The sequence below is a fragment of the Oncorhynchus nerka genome, linkage group LG1 (genome assembly GCF_034236695.1).
Source record: "Oncorhynchus nerka isolate Pitt River linkage group LG1, Oner_Uvic_2.0, whole genome shotgun sequence".
In the NCBI taxonomy this organism is placed as follows: Eukaryota; Metazoa; Chordata; class Actinopteri; order Salmoniformes; family Salmonidae; genus Oncorhynchus; species Oncorhynchus nerka.
The window spans coordinates 41,671,888-41,695,774 of NC_088396.1; the positions used below are offsets into that span (position 1 = coordinate 41,671,888).

At 44.4% G+C, this 23,887-nt stretch overlaps 2 protein-coding genes across 3 annotated transcripts; one reads left to right on the forward strand and one right to left on the reverse strand.

Moving 5' to 3' along the window:
- The first annotated feature begins 298 nt into the window (after nt 1-298).
- Nucleotides 299-5,527, forward strand: LOC115120501 (frizzled-5-like). Its single transcript, XM_029649443.2, has one exon. It carries the CDS (start codon nt 1,378-1,380, stop codon nt 3,139-3,141), a length of 1,764 nt encoding a protein of 587 aa, XP_029505303.1. The 5' UTR covers nt 299-1,377; the 3' UTR covers nt 3,142-5,527.
- Nucleotides 5,528-5,617: 90 nt separating this feature from the next.
- Nucleotides 5,618-19,225, reverse strand: LOC115120503 (cyclin-Y-like protein 1). 2 transcript variants are annotated; one of them, XM_029649450.2, is made up of 11 exons: nt 18,249-19,225; nt 17,894-18,074; nt 14,606-14,686; nt 14,264-14,307; nt 12,353-12,453; nt 12,225-12,260; nt 12,016-12,067; nt 10,366-10,485; nt 8,432-8,598; nt 6,508-6,670; nt 5,618-6,345 (listed from the first exon to the last, which is right to left on the reverse strand). In XM_029649450.2, exons 2-11 carry the CDS (start codon nt 18,048-18,050, stop codon nt 6,229-6,231), a joined length of 1,038 nt encoding a protein of 345 aa, XP_029505310.1. In that variant the 5' UTR covers nt 18,051-18,074; nt 18,249-19,225; the 3' UTR covers nt 5,618-6,228. The 2 variants fall into 2 exon arrangements, with proteins under 2 accessions (XP_029505310.1, XP_029505309.1); XM_029649449.2 differs by having other exon boundaries at nt 17,894-18,096; nt 18,249-19,224.
- Between the last annotated feature and the right edge of the window lie 4,662 nt (nt 19,226-23,887).

The following is a 23,887-nucleotide window of genomic DNA, read 5'->3' on the forward strand; positions in this document are numbered from 1 at the left end:
TAACGGATTGCATTTAGAAAGTAACCCACCCAACCCTGGTAAACACCTGCAGTACAGGAACCCGTCAAAACACTTTTCAATATGATCCCCACCTTTCATTTGTCCCTACATTGACTCTCTTTATTTATTTATTTTATCCACGGTGCATATACAGTATACAGCTTGAGGTGCAGGTGCGTTAATGTCTCCAAATGCCACCTGTCCCTCCACATCCGGTACATTTTGGTCATCCATATATTAACTGATTTGGTCAACGCTGTAGCTCAAACTCTGGTCCTCATTAGTCCAAAAGGTACAAGGAGCGCGGCGGAGTGCGAGTAGGCGTGGTGAAGCTATCCAAACAGTCCTTGGTCAATAGAACTGAGTGCTCGAGGGCTGGCGCTGTGGACGAGGTGGGCGTTCTGCAGCAGGAGGGGTCTCTTCCTCTTGGGCAGCGGAGCGAGTTATTTTGGCAAGCACTTTGAGATGTGTAGCGAGACACAGCGATACATGCTTACAATCATTGGAGATAAGTTTGGAAAACAAGTGCTGAAGTTTTGAATGAGACGACTCTGGGGTTGTCCAAGTGATACATTTGGTTGGACAAAGGAAAGCGTAACGAGTTTCCCAAACTTTGGAGCGAGAGGAGCGTAAGTGGACGTTTATCCGAAACCTGTTTTCTACCCCGAGGTTCAGACCCCGAGAGCGGCTGCATGAAGAGGGGAGTCTGTTTTAATTGGATTTGAATGTGGACTTTAAATGAGGCACCATAGCGGAGAGAAACATTGAGATTATTTTTCTAACAGTTTTGCTTCCAAGTGCTTTTATTGTTCAGAGAGACGCGGCGAGAGGGGTTCCTCTTTTCAAGGCACAGGCGACTTCACCTGTCATGCGGAATACAAAACTGGAGGAATATAAAATTGTTTCTTGTTTAAGCCTGTGGTTACAGTTACTACATTTATTGACGCGTGTCCGGAATGCAAGGAAAGGGTAAATTAATTGTCAACTCAAGTAATTGCAAAGTTTGGTGAATGATTTACAATTGAATGCAACCTATTTAGAGCCTCGGTCGGCTTGGTGTTCATAGTCCATCTTCCAGAAATCCTCACAAGCTTTATTGGATAAAACATTGGCACTTTATTTCGGGGTTTTTCGGATCTTGGCTGCTGTATTTACAATCACCATGGTTCATTCGAAAGGTGCTCATGCTGTTGGAAGAGAATGAGCGTCCTGCAGTCTGGGATGAAACTTGTCTGTGATTTATAGAACAGAGGACTGTGGACATGCTGCTGGAGTAATTACGCTCTCCTGGGATTTCATATGAAAGAAAAGCCTGAGTTTAGCAAATACTGAAGTCCACAACGCAATTTCTGTCATTTTTCTACCTATATTCTTTTTATGGAAATATCCCACTTCCCCATGGCGACCACAGTCAAACCCCCTCTGTGTGGTGTCGTCAGCTGGCTGCTCCTCTCCCAGCTGCCCCTGCTCGCGCAGGCTGCATCCAAGGACATAGTGTGCGAGCCCATCACGGTTCCCATGTGTAAGGGCATTGGGTACAACCTCACCTACATGCCCAACCAGTTCAACCATGACACCCAGGAGGAGGTGGGGCTGGAGGTCCATCAGTTCTGGCCCTTAGTCCGCATCCGCTGCTCCCCAGACCTGCTCTTCTTCCTGTGTTCCATGTACACCCCTATCTGTCTGCAGGACTACAAGAAGCCCCTGCCCCCCTGCCGCTCTGTGTGTGAGCGGGCGAAGCGAGGCTGCTCCCCCCTCATGATCCAGTATGGTTTTGAGTGGCCAGAGAGGATGAGCTGTGAGCAGCTGCCTCAGCTGGGAGACGAGACTCTGTGTATGGACCAGAACAGTAGCGAGACCACCACCCTCGCCCCTTCCTTCCCCAAACCCACCCCCAAGGGCACCCGCCGCAGGCAGCCAGCCCCCAAGCCCCCCGCCCCCCAGGAGTGTGACCGGGACTGCCGCTGTCGGGACCCTCTGGTGCCCATCAAGAAAGACTCCCATCCCTTATACAACCGGGTCCACACTGGCCCTGTGGATAACTGTGCCCAGCCCTGCCACCACCCTTACTTCTCCCAGGATGAACGCACCTTCACCACCTTCTGGATCGGCCTGTGGTCCATCCTGTGCTTCGTCTCCACCCTGACCACTGTGGCCACCTTCCTCATCGACATGGAGCGCTTCCAGTACCCTGAGAGACCCATCATCTTCTTGGCTGCCTGCTACCTCTTTGTCTCCCTGGGCTACATTATACGACTAGTGGCGGGTCACGAGAGGGTGGCGTGCGCTGGGAGCGGAGACCAGCAGCACATCCTGTATGACACCACCGGCCCACCCCTGTGTACCCTGGTCTTCCTGCTCATCTACTTCTTCAGCATGGCCAGCTCCATCTGGTGGGTGGTGCTCTCCCTCACCTGGTTCCTGGCCGCGGGCATGAAGTGGGGCAATGAGGCGATTGCTGGTTACTCCCAGTACTTCCACCTGGCTGCCTGGCTGATCCCTAGTGTCAAGTCCATTGCGGTCCTCGCTTTGAGCTCTGTGGACGGAGACCCGGTGGTGGGGATCTGCTATGTGGGGAACCAGAGTCTGGAGAGCCTGCGGGGGTTTGTGTTAGCTCCCCTGGTGGTCTACCTCTTCACCGGCTCCCTGTTCCTCCTAGCGGGCTTTGTGTCTCTGTTCCGCATCCGCAGCATCATCAAACAGGGAGGGACCAAGACAGACAAACTGGAGAAGCTGATGATCAGGATTGGGTTGTTTACGGTGCTTTACACAGTTCCTGCTACTATAGTAGTAGCCTGCCTGGTGTACGAACAGCACTACAGGCCGGGCTGGGACCGGGCTCTATCCTGCTCCTGTCAGGCTGAGAGACAGAGGCTGGGCCTGGGGCCCGACTACGCCGTCTTCATGTTGAAGTACTTCATGTGTCTGGTGGTGGGCATCACGTCAGGGGTGTGGATCTGGTCTGGGAAGACCCTGGAGTCCTGGAGGAGGTTCACTGCTCGCTGCTGCCCCTGTTGGGTCTCCAAGCCCACCGTGCCCCCCTCCATGTACATTGAGGCCAGCACGGTCCTCACGGGACACACCGGGGCAGCTCTGCCACCAGGGTCCTACCACAAACCTGCCCCGCCCTCACACGTGTGAATGGGACCCTAGAGGGTAGAGGAGCCCCTAATGGTGTCCAGTGATAGCTCTGTCATATGTGAGAACGGGCCTCACCTTGACGTTGGACAAGATGGTGAATGTGATAAAGCAGTTCTCTGGAAGCAAAAGGGTCAGAGGACAACCAGGAGATGAACCAAGTCATTCCACAGGTTGTAAATACAACATTTATCAACAAACCTGCCTCACTGACTCTTTTCATGGAACATAGAACAAATGTGTTTTTAACAGAAAATAGGGATATTGTAGAAATCACAAAGTGAATTTCTTTAAATGAAATGGGACGTTTGTATCATATGAGCTCTTTGGTACAACTGGTACTCATCGCTGCCTTGGCAAAGTACCACTACTTCAACAGACCCACAGAGGTATTCAACTTTTACCCTACAAGGCTTGAAGCCTGTTGGTTTTCTGTTCTACCTGATAATTAATTGCACCCACCTGGTGTCCCAGGTCTCAATCAGTTCCTGATTAGAGGTGAACAACGAACAAATGCAGTGACACTGGCTTCGCGGGCCCGAGTTGAGTTTGATGGCACTAGAACATTCTCTGAGGGGGAAAAGGGAGTTGTGTTTTCGTCAGACTGTGGATGGACGTATAACCTGGACCATTAGATGACTCACTATTTATTCCTGTATATATGATGCTCTATAAAAGACTATGGATTTTGCTTACCCAGAATGCCCCCCGTTATTCAGTGTGGACACTGGGTCCTTAATGGATGAAAACAAATCTAGGAACAGAATGAAGAAAATATTTCATGTGTTTCGTTGCAATCCCAGTGATTTGAATCACTATTCATTATGAATCTAGTAAATGTGTGGTGTATCTGTGGTATGGATGTGTTTGTATGCTGCTCGAGTTCAATTAATCCAGTATGTACCAATACACACAATCTTTGCCCTATTCTGCCCGGTAAAATCCAGTTTGGTTGACCGTCTGAACACCCTAGCCGGTCTTTATAGTAGTAGGATGAAGATCTCTAGCCCAACTGTTGACCAGATTCTGGACTGGACCTATGGTTAAATCGGCTTTCAGAGGTCATCTGAAAATGGATGTGTAGCCTACTAGTATATCAATAAACAAGGGCCTCTTTTTCTCAACCAGTATTTTCTGTTTGAACTCGTGGTCAAAAGTAGCCCCTAGAAAACACTAATAGCAGTTGTAGGGAGTTTAATGCTTTGGAATAGTTCTGATATGGACCATGTTGTAAAGCGGTTTAGAGGGACTGTTTGTGTAGATCAGACTCACAGGCCAGAAGAGAAGGCATGGCCAAAGTGCACCTGGCCTCGGAGTTGTGTATTACACCCCCTACTGGTACACACTGGAACTGTTCACACCAACCCAATGGTAAATGTACAGGTTTCGGTAGAGATACTCTTAATGATCGGCTACGAAAAGCCAACTGACATTTAACTCCTGAGGTGCTGACTTGTTGCACCCTTGACAACTACTGTGATTATTATTTGACCATGCTGGTCATTTATGAACATCTTGGCCATGTTCTGTTATAATCTCCAGCCAGAAGAGGACTGGCCACCCCTCAGAGCCTGGTTCCTCTAGGTTTCTTCCTAGGTTTTGGCCTTTCTAGGCCAAAAAAAACCTGTTTGGGGTTTTAGGCTTGGTTTCTGTACAGCACTTTGAGATATCAGCTGATGTAAGAAGGGCTTAATAAATGTTTTCGATCATCTGTAAACTGCACTGAACCCTCGGACACGTCACCTATGGCTCTGTATACATTTTCACTGACCACGTCAGTACTCACATTGAGTCAGACATTTACAAAATGGTCAATCTGTTCAAAAGGTATCCAGCAGGCATAGGCCTACACAAACTGTCTTCTCACAAGATGAACTGGTGGACAGCTAGACTAGAACATGGTGAACTCTGGGTGAACTAAAGCCTTGTCCAGTTGCTGGTTTCTGCCTTTCTACTTTGCTGTGCTTGAGTTTTTCTAACCAATAACTAGTGTGTAAATGTTCCAGTGTCTAATTTATTAGCCTGTTTCCTGGTGTTCAGTGTGAGAGTTCTACCCAATGGTCTGTACGTCTGCGTCCTTCAGTAGCCTGTTTCCTGGTGTTCAGTGTGAGAGTTCTACCCAATGGTCTGTACGTCTGCGTTGGCGTCCTTCAGTAGCCTGTTTCCTGGTGTTCAGTGTGAGAGTTCTACCCCATGGGCTGTACGTCTGCGTTGGCGTCCTTCAGTAGTCTGGACTGCAGCTTTGTGTGTACTACATTCAATGTGGCAAATTCATTGCTGAGATTTTGCAAGAAAGATTTTTTTCTAGATATTTCTGAAGATGCAGCTCTCCCCTACTCTCATTTCATTTAGCTCTCACTGCTAGAGAATTAAACTGTGGACCAATCTGTTTCTGAGTATGCGTCATTTGATGTCTAAAGGAAAATGTTTACAATGCGCTCCCACATGTTCTCATCTCCACTCCAATGAAAGACAATGATTTGTTACATGTTTAGTGTTTATTTAAAATACTCCATCTCCAAATGATTTTCAATTTAAAAACAGGTACATTTCACAGCTAGTAGCCTACATAGTAAGCACCAAAAAAAAGTATTTTTCCCCTTCTTTCTATGTAGTGAAGAAGTTATTTTGCGCTTAGGGTCTGGGACGGGACAGGCGGGGCCTATGGTGCTGCCTCGACCAGTCTCTTAGGGTCTGAGGCGGGGCCTATGGTGCTGCCTCGACCAGTCTCTTAGGGTCTGGGACGGGACAGGCGGGGCCTATGGTGCTACCTCGACCAGTCTCTGAGGGGCTGGGTGTGTGGCGGGTATCCTGGGGTGTTGGTTGGGCTGTAGAGGTCAGATATTGGTGGAGTTAATTTTGCATGGCTCAGTGCTCCAGGCGGGTGGACTTTTCACTTAAGGACCAATGGAAGTCTAAAATGAGCAAACTTCCCCCACCCGGGGCACAGGGCCATGCGAAATTAACTCCACCATTGTGTCTGTCCAGTGAGAGCACAATGTTGGAGTGTGGCTGTCCTATGAGAGAGCAGTGTTGGAGTGACAGATTTGTCGCTGACTAATGAGAGCACAACGCTGAAGTGTGGCTGGCCTATGAGAGCACAGCGTTGGAGCGGCGGATGCCCACCAGGTTGTCAGCGCTGAAGGACCTCCTCATGGCCGCTCGGCTCAGGTCCTTGTACTTGTCTTCACACAGTCTGGAGATGGCCTGGACAACACAATACACAGGCTCATTGGCTTCATACCTGATGCACTGGTTAATAACAACACTTCCTTTTTGACCATTCATGTCTCAGCAGCCATCTTTTCTGCTATCTGTAAGCTCCATCATATCCTTCACCACCATACCCACCACCCTTCACCACCATACCTCCAGTTTCTGTGCCCTCTCGTTGCTGAGTGGCTCGAGGGGAAAGAGGAGGTTGTTGTCCTCGGCCAGAGATCGCAGGTCAAAGTAGTACTTAGCATAAACACTAGCCGGGACGTTGATGTTGAACTGCAGAAGTTCCAGGAAGTGACGCTCCATCTCGTTCCTGACGGAAGGAGAGCGGATTAAACAGGGTTAATAGAGACTTCTAATACAACAAAAAGTTGCTCTCAGGCACAGATCTAGGATCAACCCTGACAATGAATGGGGGAGAAATGACAAATAGAGCAACGATAGGGGTCAACCACTGACTAGGGCGAGAGTCTAACCAATAGCAAAACCTTGTCTTTCCCTTACAGCAACAAGGAGAAGGGTACAGGTCTACAGGACTGCTATTCAACCCATCTTATTCAAATGTTTATTATTTAAAAAATATATATATATATTTTTACCAAGTAATTACCCAAAAGGACAAACAGGAATTACATTTAAAAACACAACTCAACCAACTGAGGCCTGGCCTATTCATTCTAACTACAATGAAAACCCATACGGCTCGCTTCATGTCTCTCCTGAACAGATTCGCCTCATCATCCTTATCACCATGACAATAAAAGATCTGCATGCCAGTCACCACGGAGACAACATCCAGGATGCTTTGTGGGAGAGGAGACATGAGGGCCAGGGTGGCTGGAGGGTGTGTGTTGGAAGGCTGGTCTCCCAGGGCAACTAATGGAGTGTGTGAGGGCTACTGCCATTATGTAGGAGAGATGAGAGCCACTCCAGACTCCCCAGCTCACAAAGACATGACAGTAGACTGCAAATCCAAAGAAGAGCGGGAGGGACATGGGCTCACACACACACGGTGGCAGGTAGCCCAGAGCATTGGGCCAGTAACCGTAGCTAGAATTCCAGAGCTGACTAGATATAGATATTTTTTTAAATGTCGATCTGCCCTTGAGCAAGGCACTTAACCCCAATTTCTCCCAGGTTGCCGTTGATAATGGCTGACCCTGGACGTGACCCCACTCTGAGGGTGTCTGAGGAGGAGTTGGGAGATGAAAAAAAAAGAAAAGAAAATCATAATACACTGTCATGTGTGAAACAGGACAAATATAAGCACCCCTTATTTGACACATGTACACACTCCAACAACAACCAAACTTAAGAGACAACAGCCAACTCCAGCCCACTCTAAAAGCTATTAGAATTTCAGCCAGTAGTTTAGTAAGGAGCAGCCTACTGATAGCTTGGAGATCCTGTATACAACCAGTATTCCGCCTCCCTCAATGTCCCTCTCTGGGCCAAGTCTACACTCCCTTGGTGCCCAAAGCAGGGTCTTCATCTCACACAGCCCTGATGAGAGCTAGAGACTGTACCAGTCTATAGACTACAGCCCAATGAATGATTATCAGACCAGGGGGGAAGAAGGCTCCAGTCTACATCTGTTCTCCACCTGAAACATGGTCATGATGAATCACTACCAAACCAGCCCCAGCCCCCTCCAAATCACTACCAAACCAGCCCCCAAATCACTACCAAACCAGCCCCCAAATCACTACCAAACCAGCCCCCAAATCACTACCAAACCAGCCCCCAAATCACTACCAAACCAGCCCCCAAATCACTACCAAACCAGCCCCCGCCTCCAAATCACTACCAAACAAGCCCCCGCCTCCAAATCACTACCAAACAAGCCCCCGCCTCCAAATCACTACCAAACAAGCCCCCGCCTCCAAATCACTACCAAACAAGCCCCCGCCTCCAAATCACTACCAAACAAGCCCCGCCTCCAAATCACTACCAAACAAGCCCCCGCCCTCAAAGTGAAAATAACATATCTGAAGCTGAACATTAAAGTACGGTTTAGGTTGGCACAATAGTGAGAAAGGTGTATCTTGAGTGTGTGTGTGTCCTGTCCCCTCACATGTCCTCCACAGTGATGTCTTTGAGGATCTGGCAGTAGTCGACGTTCCACACGGCCTGGTCGTCCCACACCTTGGACGCCAGCAGGATGGCTCCCAGTACGATACGCTTCCAGTTGCAGGGACAGATGTCTATCTCAGCGTAGGTCAGCAAACGCTCAAGGTACACCTGGTGAGGTTAGAGGTCTTTGATAAACCTGAGCTGGTTATTTCCATTCAGAAATGCCATGTGCCCAACATAGAAAACCAGTAGGGAAAAGGGCATGTTATTGATTATGTATCCTATATACACACACACACGTGAGAAATAGTACTTTGTTATGGTTGGAGTCCAGGAAATAAGGAATGCTTGATATATATTAGGACCAATCGTATTAATCAAATGCAGGTCTACTGTCTGTTTAAATTGAAACTAGGCTCTGTTTACTTGGGCTCTTGAGTGGCGCATCGGTTTAAGGCACTGCATCTCAGTGCTAGAGGCATCACTACAAACCCTGGTTCGATTCCAGGCCGTATCACAATCGGCTGTGATTGGGAGTCCCATAGTGTGGCGCACAATTGGCCCAGCGTTGTCCGGGTTAGGGTTTGGCCGGGGTAGGGTAGGGTTTGGCCGAGGTAGGCCGTCATTGTAAATAAGAATTTGTTCTTAACTGACTTGCCCAGTTAAATAAAAAAACTTTTTTTTAAATGTACTTCGTCAATGGTTTCTATTACTCTGCTGCCCCCCGGTGGTGCATTAGTGCAGATGTATTCTAGCGTATCATGTAGGTTAATACAACCCCAACAACACCTAGTGAATAATACAGTACATTATAATTTAGCAAACACTTTCATCCAAAGTGACTTAGTCATGTGTGCGTACACTTTACGTATGGGTGGTCCCAGGAATCAAACCCATTACCTTGGCATTACAAGCGCCCTGCTCTACCAACTGAGCTACAATACATGTACAGTTGAAGTCTGAGGTTTACATACACTTAGGTTGAAATCGTTAAAACTATTTTTTTTGTTCAACTTGTCCACAAATGGACAATAGGACACAAGCAACTTTTCCAACAATTGTTTACAGACAGGTTATTCCACTTATAATTCACCGTGTCAGACGTTTACATACACTAAGTTGACTGTGCCTTTAAATAGCTTGGAAAATTCCAGAAATTGATGTCATGGCTTTAGCCTATCAGAAGCTTCTAAATGATATTTGAGTCAATTGAAGGTGTACCTGTGGATATATTTCATAACATACCTTCAAACTCAGGGACTGGTGCACTTCACAAAATAGATGGCTTCATGAGGATGGAAAATGATGTGGAAATATTGAAGCAACATCTCAAGACATCAGTCAGGAAGTTAAAGCTTGGTCGCAAATGGGTCTTCCAACTGGACAATTACCCCAAGCATACTTCCAAAGTTGTGGCAAAATGGCTTAAGGACAACAAAGTCAAGGTATTGGAGTGGCCATCACAAAGCCCTGACCTCAATCCTATAGAACATTTGTGGGCAGAACTGAAAAAGCGTGTGTGAGCAAGTAGGCCTACAAACCTGACTCGGTTACACCAACTCTGTCAGGAGGAATGGGCCAAAATTCACCCAACTCATTGTGAGAAGCTTGTGGAAGGCTACTCGAAATGTTTGTTAAACAAAGTTAAACCATTTTAAAGACAATGCTACCAAATACTAATTGAATGTATGTAAACTTTTGACCCACTGGGAATGTGATGAAAGAAATAAAAGTTGAAATAAAATCACTATTATTCTGACATTTCACATTCTTATAATAAAGTGGTGATCCTAACTGACCTTAAGACAGGGAATTTTACTAGGATTAAATGTCAGGAATTGTGAAAAACGGAGTTTAAATGTATTTCACCAAGTTGTATGTAAACTTCTGACTTCAACTGTATGTGCTTTGATGGTTGCTGACTGAACTCCTCACCAAGGTGACGATGGCACACTCTGCAGTGAGCTGTGCAGCGCTGAACAGAGTTCTGACAAAGCGGTAGATGAGTTTGTGCTCAGGGTCCATAACAGAGTAGTTGTCAGGGACCTGCTCTCTCTGCAGGGAGAAGACAGTGTTAGACAACATATACCAGCCCAGAGACAACACAAAACACACATTAATGTCTTGAATAGCACATAAAAGACCACCCCCCAACAAGATAAGGAAACATTTAAGTAATTTCTCAATTTCCTAATGGTTTTATGTAGACTTTCCTACCAGAGCTAAACTAACTTCATTAACCCTGCAGTGATATGTGCTATGCTGAAGTTGGAGCTAAGAGCAGTGATATGTGCTATGCTGAAGTTGGCGCTAAGAGCAGTGGTATGTGCTATGCTGAAGTTGGCGCTAAGAGCAGTGATATGTGCTATGCTGAAGTTGGAGCTAAGAGCAGTGATATGTGCTATGCTGAAGTTGGAGCTAAGAGCAGTGATATGTGCTATGCTGAAGTTGGAGCTAAGAGCAGTGATATGTGCTATGCTGAAGTTGGCGCTAAGAGCAGTGATATGTGCTATGCTGAAGTTGGAGCTAAGAGCAGTGATATGTGCTATGCTGAAGTTGGAGCTAAGAGCAGTGATATGTGCTATGCTGAAGTTGGAGCTAAGAGCAGTGATATGTGCTATGCTGAAGTTGGAGCTAAGAGCAGTGATATGTGCTATGCTGAAGTTGGAGCTAAGAGCAGTGATATGTGCTATGCTGAAGTTGGAGCTAAGAGCAGTGATATGTGCTATGCTGAAGTTGGCGCTAAGAGCAGTGATATGTGCTATGCTGAAGTTGGAGCTAAGAGCAGTGATATGTGCTATGCTGAAGTTGGCGCTAAGAGCAGTGATATGTGCTATGCTGAAGTTGGCGCTAAGAGCAGTGATATGTGCTATGCTGAAGTTGGCGCTAAGAGCAGTGATATGTGCTATGCTGAAGTTGGAGCAGTGATATGTGCTATGCTGAAGTTGGAGCTAAGAGCAGTGATATGTGCTATGCTGAAGTTGGCGCTAAGAGCAGTGATATGTGCTATGCTGAAGTTGGCGCTAAGAGCAGTGATATGTGCTATGCTGAAGTTGGAGCTAAGAGCAGTGATATGTGCTATGCTGAAGTTGGCGCTAAGAGCAGTGATATGTGCTATGCTGAAGTTGGCGCTAAGAGCAGTGATATGTGCTATGCTGAAGTTGGCGCTAAGAGCAGTGATATGTGCTATGCTGAAGTTGGAGCAGTGATATGTGCTATGCTGAAGTTGGAGCTAAGAGCAGTGATATGTGCTATGCTGAAGTTGGCGCTAAGAGCAGTGATATGTGCTATGCTGAAGTTGGAGCTAAGAGCAGTGATATGTGCTATGCTGGGCTATGGGGCATATCAAGTTGCAGCGCAAGGTCTAGAAGGGAGTGAGGAAGGTGGCTGATGCCAGATATTGATGTAGACAAGGGCTGAGAAACCAATACTGCCACATCTTCTGCAGACCTCTGTTTTGATGTAAACCTGTATTAGCAGGTCTTTGGAGTACATAACAGCTATTCACTTCCTGTAAACACATAACAGCTATTCACTTCCTGTAAACCCTGAGTGGATTATGGTCAAATTGAACCGACCACTCACCGATAAGGGGTGCATCTTCTCATCAAAAATGTCCAGTGACCTGTCTGAGTCCCTGAGAGAGACAGAGGAACAGAGGAAACGTCTCCACTACGAGCCAAATACTGTCCAATACAGACATTCTGCCAGGCCTCGAAGGCACCTTCTGATCCCCCATTTAAAATAATACCTGTGCATACTCAGACTGAACAAGTCAGAACACTGCCACTCACCTGTTTTTAATGTGATAGTAGATTGCTAATGTAACACTGGAAAACAAAGACAGACACAATTCATTAGGTCAGAGTTCAACTACAAAAGGTTTCCTGTGTGTGCATATAAGAAGGTAGTGGGTACCCACCATTTAATTGTGCTTTTCAAGTTAGGCTGGCTGACCGTGCTGTCATCTATAAAGATGGTGGAACAGGAACTGTACTTCTTAGAGAGAGGGCCAGGAGAGGTCTGCAAAATTAAATATGTGGCATGGAAGTCAGACGCTGCTAATGTGGGCCCTGTTGAACCCAATCCTTCTGAGGTAATTGATGCTAACGTTAGCCTGTGGTGGCCTTAGCCAAATAATGACATCACCAATAAGTCACTCCTGGGTCATGAACTATTTCCAAGGTAGAAGGTTTGAAATGTGGCTAAACTGGGCCGTTGCTCTATAATACGGAGAGAATGAGATGAGGTGGAGTTGAGGGTGAACACTCGCTAAACATTCACCAGGTCTCCTCTTTATCTGTGTCGGTCTTCTAGCTGACAGGACACCACAGCGGCTACAGCCTGTTCTATTGTGGTCAACTCAAGCACAGGCTACATGAACACACACAGAATAGTAGCAGGCAAGGGGAACACAGCCCTGCCTTTTATTGGACCAGGTCAAAGGTCTTGGCACTTAGCTAGCTAGCTAGTTAGTTATATTATTAGAGGTTGGTGTAAAAGAAGGCAGCCATAACCCAGGCCAACCCTCTGCTTAACTACTTACGCGGGTGGGAATTGACCGATATGGGCTAAACGGGCTAAATTGAAACGTTTCTTACAGAAGAATTATGGAAAGCATATGGCCTCCCGAGTGACGCAGCTGTCTAAGGGACTGCATCTCAGTGCAAGTGGCGTCACTACAGTCCCTGGTTCGAATCCAGGCTGTATGACATCCGGCCGTGATTGAGAGTCCCATTGCACAATTGGCCCAGCGTCGTCCGGGTTTGGCCGTCATTGTAAATAAGAGTTTGTTCTTAACAAACTTGCCTAGTTAAATAAAGGTGAAATAAAAAAAGAATAACCATGGCAGCAATAAAAAGGGAACAGTTTGGGTATTATGGGAAATGATTAGAGGAAAGGTGAGGACAACAGTTCACCTGACAGGACTGAATCCAAAACATTACACCGTTGATTTGGTGTGCATTTTACATTTCCTGTACTTGTCGCCACATTTGTTGATAACGGAATCTGAAAATACTCTGAATTAAATCAGCAACATAAGTAAATTCTTAGAAAACTTGGGGTAGGTGCAACATAATAAAAATATTGCACATTTTCTTCACAATACAACCAACATGGTCTCTTTCTGTTCATGACAACCCAGGGTATAACACCATGTCATCTTGTAACTATACATCAAACATAGTGATCATGAACCTTCACACTGTATATCACATGAGTCTTATGATAAGGAAATGTGAAGTGCACATTTGGACTCAAAGCGGTATTGATTATAATCTTCAACGTCTCATCTTTCAAAATACATTGAGTCCTCATAATTTACAGCATTTCCCCTCACTCAAACAGCCAAAGGATTGGGGGCAACTTCCTGTCGTGTGATGTTCCATTTCAGAACGGCTGTCAGAGAGCTGTGAAGTGGAGACTGAGCTCTGACGTCATGTATAGCATGTTACTGTACAGCCACTGTGGGACACTAAATTGGAACAATCTGTCCTTTTCAACCAGTATAAGGGCTACATCCCATAAGAGCTGACCAATAAGGTGTGATGGTCAGAGTGGCATTTGCATATACATGAGCTTGGTGTTGTCCTCTAGAGCAGAGGTTCTTAAACCTGTTTCAGCTCGAGACCCAAATGACAAATTGACCATCCTCCCGTGACCCAAATTGTCCTCCAGTGACCCAAGTTACGAGGAAAATGAGATTACAGATGTATTCTCACATGCATGCCCACACAGTAGGCCCACACAGTAGGCCCACACAGTAGGCCCACACAATTCATGATTTATTGTTGGTTAACACAAAATTAAAACTTCGTATTGAAATACTTACATGACTAACATGGTTTATGTGATTGCTTTTCCTCTTGTCTCGCACTGGAAGGAAAAACAAAATAGGCCATTACAGACCCAGACAAAACAGTCATGTTGAAAATAATGAGGAATGGTACTGAGTCACATTGTGCTTATGAGAAAGCCATATCAGAGTCACTTCCAGTAGCCTAAGTACCATCTCTCTACATAGCTTGCTAGAGCAGAGACAAGGTTGGTTTACCACTGTACCAAGTAGCTAAAGTGCGTAAGACGAGAGTTTGAGATGTGTGCCGTATTGGCTGACATGGCGTCATGATCATTTCTCCTGTGTGATGTGTTGTGACCAGGGTAGAGTACTTACATTCGCTGTCTGTCTGGGACTTGCAGAGGAAGATGGTGCTGGCTCGGGCATGGTCTGATGGGTTGGACTCCTGGGCCAGTTCTGGAACACAAAGACACCGTTGACCATTAGAAACAAAGTAGACAACAAGGGTAATGACAGACTAAGAAACAGAAGAACCGGACTTGGGAAGTTGGTGATCCAGAAAACCGCCTGTTTAGGGGGTAAACTACCGTAGTTCCCCTGAGGTGAGTATGTTGACTTGAAGCCGGTGAGTGGAAAATGAGACCTGTCAGACAGAACAGTGCTTACTGAACCTAAACAATAATGCCTGAGAACCCGGGAATTATCGTGACAACTCCCAACAACGGCTGTTCTGAGGCGAAGTTATCACATGATAATTCCAGGGTTTGAAGGCTATATGTTGCCAACATATTTATGAAAATATTAAACATTTTAAAACGTAAATTTGTTTTTACATTCTAAAGTTTGCAACCCAGGCGGGCTGGTCTTCCTAGTTATTTTCTCTTGTTGACCCAGTCGTTCGTTCTAATCTTTCGATTCATTCAACGTTGCTATGCTAAACAAGTCATTGACATGTAGATAGCTAGCAGAGACACAATGATGATGAGACAAGAACTTCAATAATGAATTGAATAAATATCCAATAGGCCTACATAGGCCCAAGCTAACCAAGCTAGTTGGGGATGTTAACAGTGACGTTTCCGTTGATAGCACAGGACTGGGAAAACTAGCTGCTGTCCTGGTGCCGCTTGGTGACAGCCAATGCTTAGCTTGCCTCTTCGCATTTGTAAAATGATACATTGTTGCCTCGGTTAGAGGCAGACAGCTAGGTTTATAACCCCCAACTGTTGCAAACCAAATAGTAGCATGGAAAAATGTGTAGACTCTCTCCCCACGAGTGAGATGAAGTTTATGAATTTCCTGCCTGGGCTACAGACAGTAGAATTATGACATTAACAAGAAATTGTATTTTGTGGGAGTTGTCCCACAACTCCCGCATATCAACCAATCAGCACAACCTGTTCTATAATGTACCGTACGGTGCAGGATGTCACGCAACCATTAGAACTATCCCTGTGCTGCAGTACCTGGAAGGAATGCATGCCATTACAGTACCTAGTGATGGGGAAAATGGATACAGCTACAGCGCATTCAGAGACCTTGACTTTTTCCACACTGTTACATATCAGCAGTTAAGGATGGTGATACTATTGTATCGTGAGATCCTTGGCAATTCCCAGGCCTACTTTAACCAGTTAGATGGATGAATGAGTGAGTACGTGTGTGTACAGCAGCCAGGCTATGTAACAAAACACACTTGGACAGCAGGAGCGTCAGATTCTAATGATGCAGATGAATCTGATGACCTCCTTTGCAACCACACCACATTACAGGCTCAATGGTCAGGTGGAGCTATTAGACAGCCTCATCCTACCCTAACGCATTAACAGCTACCTCTGTCTGGGATTGGGTGCTCCTGGTCTGGATCAGACGTGGCAGGCAGGGCCAGGGGGATGCGAGGCCAGCCGGGTTGGCTTGGCAGCGTGTGCCCCCTGCCCACTCAGGCTGTGGGGATGGTGGTATGGGACTGGCAGGGTGGGGGCAACAAGGAGACCTTTGTCTGGGGTCTCTGTGGAAAACAGTCCTCACTCTACACCCCTCCCACACTGGCCAGCACGCTGAGAAACAGGAAGTGGGAGTAGTCATGCCAACCCATCTGCAGACAGGCTACCGAACCAAACAGTGTGTTCTTTACAGAGCATAGGGCAGACACTAGCAGGTAGACTAGCCAACATGTAGTCTTTTACAACACAAACCATGGTGCAACACAAAGTTATTCAGCCTATCAGATCCACTAAAATGAGTCAGTCAGACAACATCATGGGATTACTCCAGCCTAGATAAGATGGAGCCTCAGCTCCCCTCCCCAACCACACAGCTCCACTCTCCTCCCTCCACCAACCTCCATCAATCACTCCCTGGCCTTTCCCTGGACTGGAGTCTTCCTGCCGGGAGAATACCTTGCAGCACTAAGGGTGGGCGAGGCCTGGTTGGCATGTTAAGGCGTCAGCATGCTTCAGTTCAGCTGGCGCTTATCCCAACCCCGCTTACCCCAACCGAACGAATGTGCTCACATATTTCCTTGAAAGACCTTTGCTTGAAAAGCGAGAAGAAAAAATAAAGAGGCAATAGTACTGTTTGTCCATTTTGAGACGCTGTAGCCAGTTTAAACTTCCTCAAAAGTCAGAATTATTCCAAGATAACTCAATAAATCTATCATTAATTGAAATCTTTGCAGGAGCTCTTAGTCGTGCAATTTTACAAACAAACACGTCACAAAATGTACACGACCAATCAAATTTGATTTGAAGAGGGCACGACAACACCTCTTCCCCCTCAGGAGGCTGAAAAAAATGTCTCATGGTCCCCAGATCCTTAAAAGTTTCTAGAACTGCACCATTGAGAGCATCTTGACTGGCTTGGTATGGCAACTGATGATTGCCTAGTCACTTTTACACCTACCTATATGTACATATTACCTCCTACCCCTGCACATTGACTCGGTACTGGTACTCCTTGTATATAGTCTTATTTTATTGTGTTACCATTTCCTTGTTTGATAATTTTGTCTTACTCTTTAACTCTGCATTGCTGGGGAGGGCTCGTAAGTAAGCATATCACGGTGAAGTCTACACCTGTTGTATTCGGCGTGTGACATACGATTTGATTTGGCTGAGCTAGTTGGGCTGGTACTGTGGAATGCCCTTATCACTGAGATCAATGATGGTGGCAACAACAGTCTGAGCTCCTCTGCTCTCAGTCAATGGGGGTCTGAATGGATGAGTGCACGATGCCTGGTGTTGCAGCAGGAAGTGTGTGTGTGTGTGGTTTTACCCCAGGAGTGTAACACCATGCAGGGCCTAAAATCAACAGTAGTCTAAAGCTGTAAACAACCAGCAACATCAAACCCTGCTGAGAGGGAGGGGCCGGACACCAGGGGGCTATAGATCAAATACCCCTCCTTCCCAATTGATAGCCTCATCTCACCTAACTTTATTTGCATGTAATTCAGTTGGCTACAGGCCTCAGAGGTGTATGAGAAAGAGTGTGTTAAAAAGACTAATTGGATGTTGTATATTTTAGTACTGCAACTACCACAGCCAATGAGGAGAATGTAGATTTGGAGGAAACCAACCAAACACAGTGTTTCTGTCTTTCTCGTAACCAGTCACATTCTGTAAATATTTCCAATCCTAGCTATGCTGTCGGGTGTGTGACACCTACCGTCAGGGACTTCTCTGTCGCTGATGTGCTGCAGGTACGGGCCGGTGTCGTCACTCACGTCCGTAATTATTTGGTAGTCTTCGTGGCGGTCCACCGGTTGCCTTGGTAGCTTTGGGCTCTCCTCGGGCGACACGCAGCATGAAACCGTATTCCCCATTCCAAACCAGGGATAACCTCAACACTAATTAAGTAGTGCAAAGTTCCTTCAAATCAAGGATGCCAGATATTTAGCTTTACTGCTGCATACATACATTACATAAGCCTATGATTCAGCTACAAGTCCTAGGATAAAAAAAACACGTCTGTAATTAAAACAGAGATGAGAGAAACACAAATGGTCAACTAAATTGTTTACCAGTAATGTCAATAAATTGCAACCCTGGCCATCGGAGTGTGTGCTCCGTCCGCACCATGAATCAGATTGCTGGCTGCACAGCAAAATAAAAATCGACTTTTGTTCGAGTGCTCTATGCTCTTTTATTTACAGGGTTGCTAACTAACGAAACTAATTGTTTGTAACACTGAGGTCATCATCAAGCAGCTGTTTAAATCCGAGCATTACAAGCGGTTGCCCATTCATCATTCCTTTGCGAAATCAACTAGCAGCAATGGAACATTGTCTGTAGGATAGATTAACTAGTTAGCTCGTCCCTTTAATAACTTTGCCAATATGCAGCAACGCCTCCGGAGCTGCCGTTTAAACAATCATTTAAAGAAAAAAAACAACTCCACTCATATGCCACTAGCTAGTTCTTCCAAGCATGGATCCCAAATAGTTTCCGAACAGGGATTCCCAATTGTCCGAGATGGGACTGGCGTGAGAGATCTTTCTTGGATTCCCAATCCCAGGATCAGACGACAACTTTATCCGAGGCTTGAGGCCTACACTAACGTAGCTACCCGCTTGATAAAGAAATCAAAGCCGGGGAGTTTCAAATAATTTAGTGAATGTAATCTGGTCAAGCCTTGTCGAAGTTAATTTTCGATCTCACAACTTGTGGACTAAAAAAAGCTACGTTATCCCCTCCTCTCCACCGGCCAGTTCTGCGGTCCGCTACCCGCCACCACCGCCATCAGCTCTGAACACACCGCTGCCTGGGCTGCGTTCAGTACGTTTTTACGTTTGGAACGTTCAATTGAACGGAACATGTGACTATAGCGAAACAATTCATAAATAAATATAATTGCTTTTAATTCTTAATTTAGGGTTAGAGTTCACGTTAAAATCACATTATAGGAAGATCAATTGTTGAAATAAGAGGGGTTTCTGACTTTCTGGGAGTGGTAACTAGTGACGATCGTACTGAACGACCAGTTGTCGGGAAGGGTTGGGGAACGCTGTCAGCATAGCCACTGCCCTTTAAATTCGCAAATTCGTCACTCATTGCTTCAAGCCACACCTCGCCACACCCACCAAACGCGAGCAAACGATCCTCAAAGTCTGTTCAAGAACGTACAAGAACGTTTTGGGGAAACGAGTCGTTAAGTACAAACCGTTCCGTAACGTAGCAAACGTTCAAGCGAACTGAACGCACATCTGGCACGCAGGGTTGACAAACCCACTTTACAGAACCATAAACTTCTCAAAACAAAGGGGAATGTTTCGATGGCAATTGGTTGAAACACGTGTCAGTCTAAATTCATTCTGACCAATAACTACATTCAGTACATACATCTTCATCCCTATTGGTCTTTAAAAATCAAGAGTGTCCTTCTCTCATTGCTCTATGTACATGTCAATCATCCACCCATAGAAAGACAACCTCTTGGTTAATCGTACATTTGATTGGACAAAAACCACGGAGAGGACTGTATCTACATTATACTTAAAGGTCCAATGCAGCCGTTTAAAAATACCTTTATTTTATTTTTATTATTTTTTATTATTAAACAGTAACATGCAAAACCCCAGAAACAGAACAACCAGAGGGATTCCACAAATAAGGAAGAGATAAAAAAAAATATATACAAATCCACATTATATCAATTAAAATACAGACATGTAGGGAATACATGTTTTAGACATTTTGTTCTGTATACGTTTCAATGATTCTAAAAACTTTTCAAATTAAAAAATAAATAAATAAGAAAAGGGCCTTTTCTTCATAAATTTGGATTTGTGTATGAAACATTTTTATTAATAACATAAAGAGATTTATGACATCTCACATTAAGTTGTGGAATCAGTGTAATAAAATTATATGTCAAAGTTAGATATTTCAAAGTTTGTGTGCATTTTGTTGCCAAGATATAGTTTTGCATCAGCCCAGAATTACTTCACTATGTAAACAATGACAGAATAAGTTTTCAATAGATTCAGTTTCTAGTTCACAAAACTGCATTCACTGGTAACATCAGGTATATACTTAGAAATCAAGCTATTACACGGATAGAATCTATGGATAATCTGAAAGGAGATCTCCTTTAATTTATTGGTCACCATAAATGTGTGTGGAGTGAGCCAAGCACGGCTCCAGTTTACATCAAACGATGAAGCACAGCAAAATATCGCAGAGGGAATAGACTTCCTGTAGAAAACATTCCTTAATAAACAATTGTTGAATTTCTTATCTAGTAAGCCTATGCCATTCACCTGGATATCGCTTACAATAGGAGATATTCCAAAGTACGCATTACTCTGAAGTAAAGCTTTTATCCCACTAGGTATAATTTTTACAAGTGTCTTATATTCCTTGTTTGAAACCTCCAAATTATATCTTTCCATAAATTCTCTCCACGTAAATAGATTCCCACTAATATTAACTAATTGGCTGACAAGGACAATGTTTTTCGAGAACCAGTTACGGTTAAATAACATCTTGTTTCCATGTAATATCAACCCATTATTCCATATAAAACATTTATGAGGTGAAAAGTTGTGTTTATATAGCAGAGCCCAGCACATTAAAGCCTGCTTGTGAAAAGCCAACAATTTTACAGGAAGTTTACCCTCAATATAGGGACATAAATGTAAGCCCTCCGAGCTTCTGAAAAACAAAATGAGGTATAATATTTTTTATGTACCTTTTAATCCAGTTGACCTTTGATATCTGATTGAATAGAGTGAAGTCTAAGACATTTAGACCGCCGTCACAAACCCTGTTGGTGGTAACATCTCTTTTTATCTTATGTGGCTTGTTTTTCCATATGAAGTTGTACAATAGCCTATCTAAGGTACAGCAAGTGGATTTGGGAATGTCATCAGATGAAAAAAGATAGGATGCACGAGATAGCCCCTCAGCTTTGGATAAAAGTACCCTTCCTTGAAGACTTAAATCCCTCCCTAAGGATGAGGATATATCTTTTTTTTGACAGATTCAGTTACAGGGTTCAAATTAAGATCATTCACAACCTTAAGATTTTTGGTGATCTTTACACCGAATTAGGTTACAGTATCTTTTTCAGAGACGTTACAATCTGATGGATTGACAGCTCCTTTCAGAACAAACATCTCACATTTGGACTGTGGATTGTTTTGAATTCAAGCATATATATATATATATATTTTTTTTTAATTAAGCTTCTTAGCTTTTGCTAGGACTGTCTGGGAGTGGTCTGAGTGAGGAGAGGAAAACAGAACATTTGCTTTTATTGGCAGAGAGGTTTGGAATTCTCTTTTTTATTGGTGGTGTCACTATGCAAGGCCAAAACTCAACTGAACATTCATTACAGGCTGAAATTACAGCCAGTCTTTTCAAATCAAATCATATCAAAATGTATTAGTCACATGCACCGAATACAATAGGTGTAGACCTTACAGTGAAATGCTTAAACCACAGTGCAGTTAAAAAAAAATACAGATAAGAATAAGAGATAAAAGTATCAAGTAATTAAAGAGCAGCAGTAAAATAACAATATATACAGGGGGATGCCGGTACAGAGTCAATGTGTGGCGGCACCGGTTAGTTGAGGTAGTATGTACATGTAGGTAGAGTTATTAAAGTGACTATGCATAGATGACAACAGAGAGTGGCAGTGGTGTGGAGAGGGGGATTGGGGTGGGGGCAATGCGAGTAGTCTGGGTTAGCCATTTGACTAGATGTTCAGGAGTCTTATGGCTTAGGGGTAGAAGCTGTTTAGAAGCCTCTTGGACCTAGACTTGGCGCTCTGGTACCGGTTGCCGTGTGGTAGCAGGGAGAACAGTCTATGACTAGGGTGGCTGGAGTCTTTGACCATTTTTAAGGCCTTCCTCTAACACCGCCTGGTATAGAGGTCCTGGATGCAGGAAGCTTGGCCCCAGTGATGTACTGGGCCGTTCACACTACCATCTAATGCCCACTACCCTACTACCCCCTTATCAGACAGCTCTTACTCTAAAAGGTCATTATCATAATTTTCACAATTTCACAATATTATTCCAACCTCATAGTGTGGACATACTATATACAATACCACTCAAAAGATTGGACACCTACTCATTCAAGGGTTTTTTCTTTATTTTTACTATTTTCCACATTGTTCGGAATCATGTAGTAAACCAAAAAAGTGTTAAACAAATACAAATATATTTTAGATTTTAGATTCTTCAAAGTAGCCACCCTTTGCCTTGATGACAGGTTTGCACACTCTTTGCATTCTCTTAACCTGCTTCAGGTGGAATGGTTTTCCAACAGTCTTGAAGGAGTTCTCACATATGATGAGCAGTTGTTGGCTGCTTTTCATTCGCTGTGCGGTTTAACTCATCCCAAACCATCTCCATTGGGTTGAGGTTGGGTGATTGTGGAGGCCAGGTCATCTGATACAGCACTCCATCAGCCTGCAGGTGTGTTGGGTCATTGTCCTGTTGAAAAACAAATGACATTCCCGCTGCTCCCGAGTGGCACAGTGGTCTAAGGCACTGCATCTCAGTGCATGAGGTGTCACTACAGACACCCTGGTTTGATTCCAGGCTGTATCACAACTGGCCGTGATTGGGAGTCCCCTAGGGCAGTGCACAATTGGCCCAGCGTTTGCCGTCATTGTAAATAAGAATGTATTCTTAGCTGATTTGCCTAGTTAAATAAAGATACAATTTTTATTTTTTATTTTTTTATTTGACCTTTATTTATACAGGTTTTTTCTCATTGAGATAACATCTCTTTTCCAAGAGAGACCTGGTCCAATAGCATCAAAGGGCACAACGTTTCAGACAAAACAACTTACATACACTAACACAACATTAAACAAAACTATAAACACACATACAGTACAACAAAAAGATTGCACATTAAAAACACAAACGTCTTGACTAAAAACAGCTGGCCTAAAAACAATTACACTCTTCTATGATATATACATCGATCAAGTGTTTAAACTCCACCAACAAAACTAGATCATCACATTTTAAAATGTTCAGGAGAGAATTCCAGGGCCACGGAGCTAAGTAACTAAAACTATTTCTACCATGTCCTGTTCTAATTTTTGGTACTGTTAGAAGCAAATCAGAATGGGACCGTAATTTATATTTATTTACTGTCCTGACTAAAAAAAGAACAGAGATAAAATGGCATTTTAGCCAATATGGCCTTATAAATCAGTGTATACCAGTGTTTAAGCCTACGCAAGGTCAATGACGACCAGCCAACAGCGCTGTAGAGATCACAATGATGTTAGACGTTTCTGATTTGTAATGAACCTGAGGGCTGCATGATATACTGAATCAAGTGCTCTCAGGGTAGTGGCTGAGGCCTGCATATACGTATATAACATCACTAAAATCTAAAACTGACAGTAATGTACATCGTACCAGCTCCTTCCTGGCCTCAAAAGAAAAACAAACCTTATGCCAGTAAAAAAATCATATTTTCAGCTTGAGCTTCCTTATCAAGTTCTCTACATCCACAGTGAAGCTCAGCTTATCATCAACCCAAACACCCAAATATTTGTACACTTTAACTTGCTCTATAGTATGTCCAGCCAATGTAGCAATGACATGATTTGTAACATGCCTGGCATTTGAAAATAACATGCATTTTGTTTTACCCAAATTTAGAATCAGCTTTAAATCATACATAT